The 12,579-nt window shown below is 51.7% G+C and overlaps 1 protein-coding gene across 1 annotated transcript in view; it reads left to right on the top strand.

Annotated features, from left to right (window-relative positions):
• Positions 1–12,579, top strand: part of dync1li2 (dynein, cytoplasmic 1, light intermediate chain 2) — a 111,430-nt gene that overhangs the window by 63,877 nt on the left and 34,974 nt on the right. Inside the window, exons 8-10 of the mRNA XM_070898298.1 lie at positions 3,562–3,673; positions 6,603–6,662; positions 12,242–12,283. Of these exons, the coding sequence (XP_070754399.1) occupies positions 3,562–3,673; positions 6,603–6,662; positions 12,242–12,283 (214 nt within the window). The remainder of the gene's footprint in view (positions 1–3,561; positions 3,674–6,602; positions 6,663–12,241; positions 12,284–12,579) is intronic.

The raw sequence follows: 12,579 nt of genomic DNA, 5'->3' as shown, positions 1-12,579 counted from the left end.
ATTTTTTTAAATAAATAAAACATTTTCTACTTACCGACTGCAGCACCAGGAGCCCTCCAACAGCGTGCTGGGATGCCCCCCCACCCCCCAGTGTGTCTCTGTCAGTGTCTCTATCTCTCTCTGTCTGTGTGTCTCTCATTCTCTGTCTGTCAGTCTGTGTTTCTGACGAGGAGAGAGGGGGGGAGCAGAGGGAGGAATGGGGGAGGGGGGGATAAAGGGGTGAAAGGAGATTGGGGGGAGAAAGGAGATTGGGGGGGGAGGGAAGAGGGAAGGAGATTGGGGGGGGAGAAAGGAGATTGGGGGGGGAGAAAGGAGATTGGGGGGGGAGGGAAGAGGGAAGGAGATTGGGGGGGGAGGGAAGGAGATTGGGGGGGAGGGAAGGAGATTGGGGGGGGAGGGAAGGAGATTGGGGGGGAGGGAAGGAGATTGGGGGGGGGGGAGGGAAGGAGATTGGGGGGGGAGGGAAGGAGATTGGGGGGGGAAGGGAAGGAGATTGGGGGGGGGGGGAAGGGAAGGAGATTGGGGGGGGGAGGGAAGAGGGAAGGAGATTGGGGGGGGAAGGGAAGGAGATTGGGGGGGGAAGGGAAGGAGATTGGGGGGGGAGGGAAGAGGGAAGGAGATTGGGGGGGGGGGGAAGAGGGAAGGAGATTGGGGGGGGGAAGAGGGAAGGAGATTGGGGGGGGAAGAGGGAAGGAGATTGGGGGGGGGGGGAAGGAGGGAAGGAGATTGGGGGGGGAGGGAAGGAGAGATTGGGGGGGGAGGGAAGGAGAGATTGGGGGGGAGGGAAGGAGAGATTGGGGGGAGAGGGAAGGAGTTATGGGGGGGGGGGAAGAGGGAAGGAGTTATGGGGGGGGGGGAAGAGGGAAGGAGATATTGGGGGGGGGAGGGAAGGAGATATTGGGCGGGGGGAGGGAAGGAGATATGGGGGGGGGGGGAAGAGAGGGAAGGAGATATGGGGGGGGGGGGAAGAGAGGGAAGGAGATATGGGGGGGGGGAAGAGAGGGAAGGAGATATGGGGGGGGAAGAGAGGGAAGGAGATATGGGGGGGGAGGGAAGGAGATATTGGGGGGGGGGGAGAGGGAAGGAGATATGGGGGGGGGGAGAGGGAAGGAGATATGGGGGGGGGGAGAGGGAAGGAGATATGGGGGGGGGAGAGGGAAGGAGATATGGGGACGGGGGGGGGGGGAGGGAAGGAGATATGGGGGGGCGGGAGGGAAGGAGATATGGGGGGGGGCGGGAGGGAAGGAGATATTGGGGATGGGGGGGGGAGGGAAGGAGATATTGGGGGGGCGGGAGGGAAGGAGATATTGGGGATGGGGGGGGGAGGGAAGGAGATATTGGGGGGGAGGAGGGAAGGAGATATTGGGGGGGGGGGGAGGAAAGGAGATTTGGGGGAGGGAGGGAAGGAGATTTGTGGGGGTGGGGGGGCAAGGAGAAGGAGGAGGGAGGCTGAACGGGCCGGGCCTGAGACTTCGGGCAGGGCCCGTCCCCAGCACCAGATTTACAGGTCGGGGGGGGTGGTGGGAGGGAGGTCGGTTCGGGTTGGGGGGAAAGGGAGAGGGAGGTCAGGTCGGGGGGAGGGAGGTGGACCTGGCTCCGCCCCCTACAGCTCCTGCTGCGCTGCACCGAGGGCCAGAGGACCTGCAGGGAGGTGGAGAATCTGGAGGGTTTTTTTAGGCGCACTTTGTGGCGCGAAAAACGGGCGTTCAGGTCGGGACTGCGCCGTTCTAGGCGCGGCTCGAAACTTGGGCCCATTGTCTTAAGACTAAGGGGTAGGCCATTTAGGACTGAGATGAGGAGAAACTTCTTTACTCAGAGTTGTTAACCTGTGGAATTCCCTGCCGCAGGGAGTTGTTGAGGCCAGTTCATTGGATATATTCAAGAGGGAGTTAGATATGGCCCTTATGGCTAAAGGGATCAAGGGGTATGGAGAGAAAGCAGGAAAGGGATACTGAGGTGAATGATCAGCCATGATCTTATTGCATGGTGGTGCAGGCTCGAAGGGCCGAAAAGCCTACTCCTGCACCTATTTTCTATGTTTCTAAATGGATGCTGCAGTCACTGAGAAGTTAATTGGCTGGATGACATGAGGACCACTTCAGCAGAAAAGCAGGATACTGTTAAATGATTTGAAAGAATATCTGAATGAGGCAAAGAAAAGACCTCAGACGGACAAAGATCACAAGCCGTAAAGGCCAGGTCAGCCAGGGCACACAGGGCAGCATTCTCGTCTTGAGTTAGAAGTCGTGGGTTGATGTTCCACTCCAGAGACGTCATTAGTTCAGTGACAGTGCAGTGCTGAGCGAGCGCTGCACTGTCGGAGGTGCCGTCATTCAGATGAGACATTAAACGGAGATGTGATCTCGGCGTAAAATATCCCATGCAAGTAAAAATTCAATTTTTCCAGTGTTTTTTTTTTACTTGATGAACATTTGAATGAATGAACCCTTTTTCATTTTGTTCCCACCAAACGCTCCCAGACCTGATGTGGCACCAGTTGTGGCTGCAGAATAAAGCTCCTCTCTGTAAAGTTTCAGCGATTAAAGTCCCCGCTTCGAGTGCCCCTTACTGAACCAGTGAGACCATTATATTTTCCACATCAGATATGATCTGAGATTGCTGTTTGTGCTGTGGGCCTATAATCTTCACATTAAAATCTTGTTCTCACCAGTTCTGAAGACGGGCTCCATATCAGACCGATCTGACAGTCTACACTAATTTCTGTTCAGGCCCCTATAGCCAGCAGAATAGGCCTTCACCCCATGTGTACGGGTTGGACTTGAGCTCCAGCAAGGATTAACCCATTGTGCTACTCAGTCCTGCACTGATTTGCAACTATTGAGCTCGTGTTCAGCATTTTGTTCAAAGGGGTGAAGTTAACATTGAATTACTTAGAACGTGCAGCACAAGAACTGGCCATTTGGCCCAGCTGGTCTACACGAGCCTCCTCCCACACCCCTCTCACCCTATCAGCATATCTTTCTATTCCTTCCTCTACCGAGCTTCCCCTTAAATGCTATTTGCCTCAACTACTAACTGACAATGAAAACAAAAAATGCCGGAAATACTCAGCAGGTCAGGCAGTATCTGTGGGAAGATAAATATTTCAGTTAACGTTTCAGATCGATGACCTTTCATCAGAACCTAAAACATTAACTCTGTTTCTAGCACCACAGTTGCTGCCTGAGCAGCTGAGTATTTTCTGATCTCAGATTTCCCGCATCTGCAGAATTTAGCTTTTGTATTCCCTGTGGCAGCGAGTTCCACATTCTCATCACCCTCTGGGAAAAGAAGTTTCTCCTAAATTCCTTACCGGATTTATTGGTGACTATCTTATATTTATGACCCTGGGTTTTGGTCGCTCCAACAAGTGCAAACATCTTCTCAACCTCTACCCTATCAAACCTTTTCATAATCTAAAAGAGCTCTATCAGGTCACCCCTCAGCCTTCTCGTCTCTAGAGAAAAGAGCTCAGTCCACGCAGACAACTAGCAACAATTTTTTTTAAAGTCAATGCATCTACTGTGGTGATTTATTGTTGGTTCTGTCTGTGCCTTTCAGTCCTGCAGGATGGGACAAAGATAAGAAAATTGCTATTTTACACGAGAACTTTGCGACGGTGAAACAAGATGACGCCTATGAAGATATCATCGGGAAACCTCTGGTCAAAAAGGTAACGCAGTTGCTCGAGTTCGACCTGCACTTCCCTCGCACCATCGCTCGGTTACAGCTGTTTCTGTTCGACCATCTAATCTGTTTCTCGCTTGCCTTCTGCTCCTGAAAGCAGCAACTGGTGATAAAATAAGAATTAGGAACAGGAGTAGGCCCCATGGCCCCTCCAGCCTGCTCCGCCATTCAATAAGATCTTCGACCTCAACTCCACTTTCCCGCCCGATCTCCATGTCCCTTGAATCCTTGAGAGTCCAAAAATCTATCGATCTCAGCCTTGAATATGTTCAGAGACTTGGGGGGAAGAGAATTTCAAAGATTCACAGCCCTCTGAGTGAAGAAATTCCTCATCTCTATCTTAAATGGCTGACCGCTTATCCTGAGCCTGTGGCCCCCTGGTTCCAGACTCCCCAGTCCGGGGGAAACAACCTCTCAGCATCAACCCCATCAATCCCCTTCAGAGTCAGGACTGGGGAAACCACCCTGGCCAGCTCTGACACACACCCCGACAACCCAGCAGCCCACTGACTCTCAATTCCTGGACCACACGTGGAAAAATTGTCACTTGGGGCTGAGGGACTGAGCTCTGCCTCTGCCCGTGTCCCAGCTTGATTGTGTGTGTGGGGAGGGGGAGATGACGGGTTTTAAGAAATTATTTCATACAAAACATTGATAGAATATGGAACAGGTTACCACAAGTGGCTGCTGACGTTGTCAATCCCGGTGTTTGAGGGCGTTGGACAAACACTTGGAAAATATCATGGGGTATGGGGAAAGAGTTGGGGAACGTGGCTGGAACTCTGACCTGGAGCTAGCTGTGGGACAAACATTGACAGACTTAATGGCCTCCGTGTGTTTCTACCGTCTGAAGTGCTGTCTTTGAGAAGTCGAAAAAAATTGTTGAGAATCATTTTGAAAATTTATTTTTTAGCCTATTAAGTTTTGACCGGACTGAAGAGTGTTGGATTTATGTGTTGAGTTTAAGTGAATTTATGTCGTTGTGGGGCGGCTGAGAGTCGCGACAGGCTCTCCGCGCAAGCTCCCGTAGATTTAAAGTAACTACTGGGAGGTTTGGATGGGATTTGAGAGGAAATGTCTTCACCCAGAGGGTGGTGGGGGTCTGGAACTCACGGCCTGAAAGGGTGGCAGAGGCAGGAACCCTCACCACATTTAAAAATGCACCTGAAGTGCTGTAACCTACAGGGCTACGGACCGAGAGCTGGAAAGTGGGATTAGGCTGGGTAGCTCTTTGTCGGGCGGCGCGGACACGATGGGCCGAATGGCCTCCTTCCATGCTGTAAGTTTCTATGATTCTTGGTATACTTCAATTCCCCTACCAGACTCCATCTCGCTGCGCTTTGACTGATCAGAATCAAGTGTCAGCTGTGGTGGGGAGTAGTGCGAGGTGCTAAAATTGGTCTTATTTTACCCATAAATTCTGAAAGGTTTCAGCTCCTGATGACACTGCAGTGATCCCTGCTGGCAGCTGCGTTCAGGTGGATATCTGGTGGTAACGGGATCAACCTTTGTTGTACTGCCATCCATAGTCGGAATAGCTCACGGTCGCTGTCTGACTTGTGTGGTTTTATTATCGCCCTTGCTTTTAAAAATGATTAATGAACAGAAGTGGGATGTCCTGATGCAATTTTAAAAAAGGAAGCAGACAGAAAGCAGGAAACTATAGACCGGTTAGCCTAATATCTGCCGTTGGGAAAAATGCTGGAGTCCATTATTAAGGAAGCAGTAGCGGGACATTTGGAAAAGCATAATTCAATCAAGCAGAGTCAGCATGGTTTTATGAAAGGGAAATCATGTTTGACAAATTTGCTGGAGTTCTTTGAGGATGTAACGGGCAGGGTGGATAAGGGGGAACCAGTGGATGTGGTGTATTTGGATTTCCAGAAGGCATTCGATAAGGTGCCACATAAAAGGTTACTGCACAAGATAAAAGCTCACGGGGTTGGGGGTAATATATTAGCATGGATAGAGGATTGGCTAACTAACAGAAAACAGAGTCTCGGGATAAATGGGTCATTTTCCGGTTGGCAAACGGTAACTAGTGGGGTGCTGCAGGGATCGTTGCTGGGGCCTCAACTATTTACAATGACTTGGATGAAGGGGCCGAGTGTAATGTAGCCAGGTTTGCTGATGATACAAAGATGGGTGGGAAAGCAAATTGTGAGGAGGTTAGTGCGCAGGTACAGCAAGTAATCAGGAAGGCCAATGGAATGATGGCCTGTATTGCAAGGGGGATAGAGTATAAAAGCATAGAAGTCCTGCTACAACTGTACAGGGTATTGGTGAGGCCACACCTGGAGTACTGCGTACAGTTTTGGTCTCCGTATTTAAGGAAGGATATACTTTCATTGGAAGCTGTTCAGGGGAGGTTCACGAGGTTGATTCCGGAGATGAGGGGTTGACTTATGAAGGAAGGTTGGGTCTATACACATTGGTGTTCAGAAGAATGAGAGGTGATCTTATCGAAACATATAAGATAATGAGGGAGCTTGACAAGATGAATGCAGAGCGGATATTTCCACTCATAGGGGAAACTAGAACTAGGGGACATAGTCTCAGAATAAGGGGCCGCCCATTTAATACTCAGACGAGGAGGAATTTCTTAGAGGGTTGTAAATCTGTGGAATTCTCTGCCCAGAGAGCTGTGGAGGCTGGGTCATTATTTAAGGCGGAGATAGACAGATATTTGAGTGATAAGGGAGTGAAGGGTTATGGGGAGCGGGCGGGGAACTGGAGCGGAGTCTATGAATGGCGGAACAGGCTCGAGTGCCTGGCTGAGCGGCCTGCTCCTGTTCGCCTGTGGTAGCTCTTGTAGTCCAGCCAGAGCTGACCGCGTGAGAGGAAAAAGCAGGAATGTTGCTGCCCTCGGTGAAACTGTTTCTCTAACATCTGCTTCCGATTTTGTCTCTTTCCAGCCAGTCCATGATAAAGAAGTGGCCGCAGAGGACGAGCAAGTTTTCCTCATGAAGCAGCAGGTGAGATGGCTCCGCCTCCTTCTCCTCCTCTGCCTCCTCCTCCTTCTCCTCCTCCTCCTCCTCCGCCTCCTTCTCTTCCTCTGCCTCCGCCTCCTTCTCCTCCTCCTTCTCCTCCTCCTCCTCCTCCGCCTCCTTCTCTTCCTCCTCCTCCTCCGCCTCCTTCTCCTCCTCCGCCTCCTTCTCCGCCTCCTTCTCCTCCTCCTTCTCCTCCTCCTCCGTCTCCTCCTCCGCCTCCTTCTCCGCCTCCTCCTCCTTCTCCTCCTCCTCCTCCTCCGTCTCCTCCTCCGCCTCCTTCTCTTCCTCCGCCTCCTTTTCCTCCTCCTTCTCCTCCTTCTCCTCCTCCTCCTCCTTCTCCTCCTCCTTCTCCTCCTCCGCCTCCTTCTCCTCCTCCTCCTTCTCCTCCGCCGCCGCCTCCTCCTCTGCTGACTTCTCCGCCTCCTTCTCCTCCTCCTTCTCCTCCTCCTCCTCCTCCTCCGTCGTCTCCTCCTTCTCCTCCTCCTCCTCCTCCTCCTCCTCCTCCTTCTCCTCCTCCCCCTCCTCCTCCTCCTCCTTCTCCTCCTCCTCCTCCTTCTCCTCCTCCTCCTTCTCCTCCTCCTCCGTCGTCTCCTCCTTCTCCTCCTCCTCCTCCTCCTTCTCCTCCGTCTTCTTCTCCGCCTCCTTCTTCTCCTCCGCCGCCGCCTCCTCCTCTGCTGACTTCTCCGCCTCCTTCTCCTTCTCCTCCTCCTCCTTCTCCTCCTCCTCCGTCGTCTCCTCCTTCTCCTCCTCCTCCTTCTCCTCCGTCTCCTCCTCCTTCTCCTCCTCCTCCTCCTTCTCCTCCTCCGTCGTCTCCTCCTCCTCCTCCTCCTCCTCCTCCTCCTCCTCCTCCTCAATACCTGCCTCTCGCAGGAGGGGCATGTTCCCGAGCCCTGTGCGGGCTTTCTCTGCGTTTTCCGGTCGGGGAAAGTTTGTTGCCCTCTGGTGCTGACACCACAGACATCTACCCTCCTGAGTATCGCGGTTAACACTTCTCGTCCAAAGCAGCTGTATTTTAAGCAGCTTTTTCATTTTAACACTGCAGCTGTTTCAGCGTGGGTGGACTGGTGTCTATTGTCCTTTCACAGAGCTGCCACAGGCACGACGAGCTGGATGGCTTCCTCCTGTGCTGTACGTTGCTCAGAACCGGCTCTCTGCATTACAGTGCTAATTTCCGGCTCCCTAATCCCGGCAGCAGACCCATAACCAACGTTCCCTGTAAGCAGCGTGTCCGCACACCTCTCTGCAGGTCCTGCACAGCCTGGGAACCGCGTTCAGTTTGACCTGTGCGCACCCCCAGAAGAAATGAGGGGAACATTGCCCATAACCCCTTGGTGATTTCTCTTTCTCTCTCTATTTTTGAAAGGGTTCTTTTGAGTCGCTGGGATAAGGAAGCCTGATTTGTAAACGTCAGGGGACAGCGCACAGGCACGATGACCTCCTACTGTGTCATCATTTTTCTATGATCCTATGAGGCCCTGCAGTTGGAGTCAGTATAGACGCAGCTTTAGAGAGTTAGTGTGTTGGAAAGCTCCATCCAATCGCCACAACCAATAGCAGCAGTCCAGGAAGAAGACCCATCCACTTCCGTATTACTGTAGGGGGCAATAAATGCTGACCTTGCCAGCGACGCCCACATCCCCAGAATGAATTTTTTTTTTAATCCTTTGAGAAAATCCTACAATTTCGAGGCAATTACTGGATTTTTTTGGAGGGAGTGAGGTTAGAATGTGACCTTTCCTCTTCCAGTTTGAATGATATTCTCTCCTCTCTCTGTGGTTCATAACCAGTCGTAGTGCAAGGGGGGGGGGGGGGAAATCATTTAGCGACTTACCCCCAGGGCTCCACCTATGCAGCTCCGAACCACGGGGTTACACTGAGGAAGGCAGCCCCTCCGCTCCCCCCCCCCCTCAAAACCTTGCCTCAGGGCCTCCTCGGCCAGGCCCCACCCGAGGACCACCTCGACGGGGCCAGATGGCCCGAACAGCTCCTCGGCAGGAATTCCCCCCCCCCCCCCCACCCACCCCCCTCCCTTTCTGACGTTCCGGGAATACGCAAACCTGGGCTCGGATGTTTCTGGATTCGTGATGCCAGAAAGCAAATTGGAAGTCCGGAATGGCCTCGGTCCCGAGCGTTCCGGATTTTAGGTGCTGCACCTGTACCGAGTTTACTGTCACTTCCACATTTATGTAAAAAGTCCCAAGGCGCTAGCACCTCCTGGAGGGCTGGGGTGAAACTGCAGGCGTAATGGTGCTCTATGAGCACTGGGCTGCCTGAAATTATAATCCGGTTATGCAAACCTGCTGTAAAAGTAAGCAGAGGCAAGTGAAAGGGTCAAACACCTGCCCGAAAATGGTTTACTGACAGAACAATAGTGTAGATGTGGAACTGAGTGCTGCAATGAGTAGAGAATGCTCTTGCACCTCTGGGACCCTTCTCCGATCTAGCCCAGTCTTGCCTGTAAAATTCCGATGTGAACTGAGTTTAAAAAGAAAAAAAAATAATTCTCGGGCTGTGGGCGTTGCCCTCGAGGAGGTGGTGGTGAGCCTGCCTCTTGAACAATATACATCAATGATTTAGACGAAGGAATTGAGTGTAATATCTCCAAGTTTGCAGATGACACTAAACTGGGTGGCGGTGTGAGCTGTGAGGAGGATGCTAAGAGGCTGCAGGGTGACTTGGACAGGTTAGGTGAGTGGGCAAATGCATGGCAGATGCAGTATAATGTGGATAAATGTGAGGTTACCTAACCACTTTGGGGACAAGAACACGAAGGCAGAATATTATCTGAATGCTGGCAGATTAGGAAAAGGGGAGGTGCAATGAGACCTGGGTGTCATGGTTCATCAATCATTGAAAGTTGGCATGCAGGTACAGCAGGCGGTGAAGAAGGCAAATGATATGTTGGCCTTCATGGGGAGAGGATTTGAGTACAGGAGCAGGGAGGTCTTATTGCAGTTGTACAGGGCCTTGGTGAGGCCACACCTTGAATATTGTGTACAATTTTGGTCTCCTAATCTGAGGAAGGACATTCTTGCTATTGAGGGAGTGCAGCGAAGGTTCACCAGACTGATTTCTGGGATGGCAGGACTGACCTATGAAGAAAGACTGGATCGACTAGGCTTATATTCACTGGAATTTAGAAGAATGAGAGGGGATCTCATAGAAACACACAAAATTCTGATGGGATTGGACAGGTTAGATGCAGGAAGAATGTTCCCGATGTTGGGGAAGTCCAGAGCCAGGGGTCACAGTCCAAGGATAAGGGGTAAGCCATTTAGGACCGAGATGAGGAGAAACTTCTTCACCCAGAGAGTGGTGAACCTGTGGAATTCTCTACCACAGAAAGTTGTTGAGGCCAGATCTTTAGATATATTCAAAAGGGAGTTGGATATGGCCCTTATGGCTAAAGGGATCAAGGGGTATGGAGAGAATGCAGGAAAGGGGTACTGATGTTGAAAAAATGATCAGCCATGATCATATTGAATGGTGGTGCAGGCTCGAAGGGCCGAATGGCCTACTCCTGCACCTATTTCCTATGTTTCTAACCGCTGCAGTCCGTGTGGTATTGTGATACAACTAACCATCTCGCTAGGCCACTTCAGAGGGCAGTTTAGAGTCAACCATGTTGGTGTGGGACTGGGATCACACATAGGCCCAGCTTTGGGTAAAGGCGGCGGGTATCCTTCCCTGAAGGACATCAGTGAATCAGTTGGTCTTTGACGACAATTTGACAGCTTCATGCTCATTTTTACTGAACCCAGTTTTTTATTTTTTAAACTGAATTCAAATTCTCACTGCCCAAGATGGGATTTGAAATAGTGTTCACTGCATTATTAATCCAGGCCTCTGGGTTACTGGTCATAACGACTACACTATTGTGGCTTTGAGTTTTACAATGCTGTTATGTCACCAATAAAGAAAAATGTATTCGTTCACAGGATGTGGGGTGTTGCTGGCAAGGCCGGCATTTATTGCCCATCCCTAATTGCCCCTTGAGAAGGTGGTGGTGAGCCGCCTTCTTGAACCGCTGCAGTCCGTGTGGTGAAGGTGCTCCCACAGTGCTGTTAGGGAGGGAGTTCCAGGATTGTGACCCAGCGACGATGAAGGAACGGCCGATATATTTCCAAATGTCCTAGGCCCAACCATCTTCAGCCGCTTCATCAATGACCTTCCCTCCATCATAAGGTCAGAAGTGAGGATGTTTGCTGATGACTGCACAGTGTTCAGTTCCATTCACAACTCCTCAGATAATGGAGCAGTCCGTGCCCACATGCAGCAAGCCCTGGACAACATTCAGGCTTGGGCTGATAAGTGGTAAGTAACATTCGCACCACACAAGTGCCAGGCAATGACCATCTCCAACAAGAGAGAGTCTAACCACCTCCCCTTGACATTCAATGGCATTACCATCACCGAATCCCCCAGCATCAACATCCTGGGGGTCACCATTGACCAGAAACTTAACTGGACCAGCCACATAAATACTGTGGCTACAAGAGCAGGTCAGAGGCTGGGTATTCTGCGACAAGTGTCTCACCTCCTGACTCCCCAAAGCCTTTCCACCATCTTCAAGACACAAGTCAGGAGTGTGATGGAATACTCTCCACTTGCCTGGATGGTGCAGCTCCAACAACACTCGAAGCTCAACACCATCCAGGACAAAGCAGCCGCTTGATTGGCCCCCCATCCCCCACCTTCAACATTCACTCCCTCCCCCACCGGCGCCCCCTGGCTGCAGTGTGTACCATCTACAAGATGCACTGCAGCAACTCGCCAAGGCTTCTTCGGCAGCACCTCCCAAACCCACGACCTCTACCACCTAGAAGGACAAGGGCAGCAGGCGCATGGGAACACCACCACCTCCACGTTCCCCTCCCAGTCACACACCATCCTGACTTGGAAATATATCGGCCGTTCCTTCATCGTCGCTGGGTCGTCAAAATCCTGGAACTCCCTCCCTAACAGCACTGTGGGAGCACCTTCACCACACGGACTGCAGCGGTTCAAGAAGGCGGCTCACCACCACCTTCTCAAGGGGCAATTAGGGATGGACAATAAATGCCTGCCTTGCCAGCGACGCCCACATCCCATGAGTGAATTTTTTTTAAGTCAGGATGGTGTGTGACTGGGAGGGAAACGTGGAGATGGTGGTGTTCCCATGCGCCTGCTGCCCTTGTCCTTCTAGGTGGTAGAGGTCGCGGGTTTGGGAGGTGCTGCCGAAGAAGCCTTGGCGAGTTGCTGCAGTGCATCTTGTAGATGGTGCACACTGCAGCCACAGTGCGCCAATACATTATAAAAGTAGGTCGGGTAAAATCATTCTCTGCTCTCTCTCTTCCCCACCACCGCCCCCTAACCTGCAAAATGGGTTTGCACGGAAGTAGTATTTGATCAAATGCTGGCTTTTGGCCATCTGCGTGCGTCCTAAAGCTTAGCTTACACATGAACACGAGCTGATATCGATGGTTTGACACAAGCTGCAGTGAGGATTCCAGTTTCTCTGCCTGCGGGAGACATTACCGCCCCTTCCAGTTGTTTTCTAACACTGCGTACCATTTCTCTTGCAGTCTCTTCTTGCCAAACAACCTGCCACACCTTCAAGACCTGCCGTAAGTCTGAACCGAGAGCTTGAATTGTCAAAAATGAAAAATTGTGTTTATTTTTTAAAAACGAAGCGAGGGCTGTGTGTTGCTCTGGACTGCTCCGTTACCTCCAGTAAAGGAGTCTCCTCTGCACTGAGCCACTGCGTCGTAAGATACCTGTGCATTGTGCCGCTTTGTAACCAGGATCCGCGAGCTCCTTTATCCCACCGGCAGTCGTAGACAAGAGTCCCGAGTCTGCTGCTCGCGCTAGGGGGTTAGATTTAGCAGTGTGAATGCTGGGAGCTGGCTCATAAACAGTTGCT

Source organism: Pristiophorus japonicus, chromosome 13, assembly GCF_044704955.1.
Source record: "Pristiophorus japonicus isolate sPriJap1 chromosome 13, sPriJap1.hap1, whole genome shotgun sequence".
In the NCBI taxonomy this organism is placed as follows: Eukaryota; Metazoa; Chordata; class Chondrichthyes; family Pristiophoridae; genus Pristiophorus; species Pristiophorus japonicus.
Note: the sequence above shows the minus strand (reverse complement) of the source record. Positions and strands in the feature narration are given on the sequence as shown.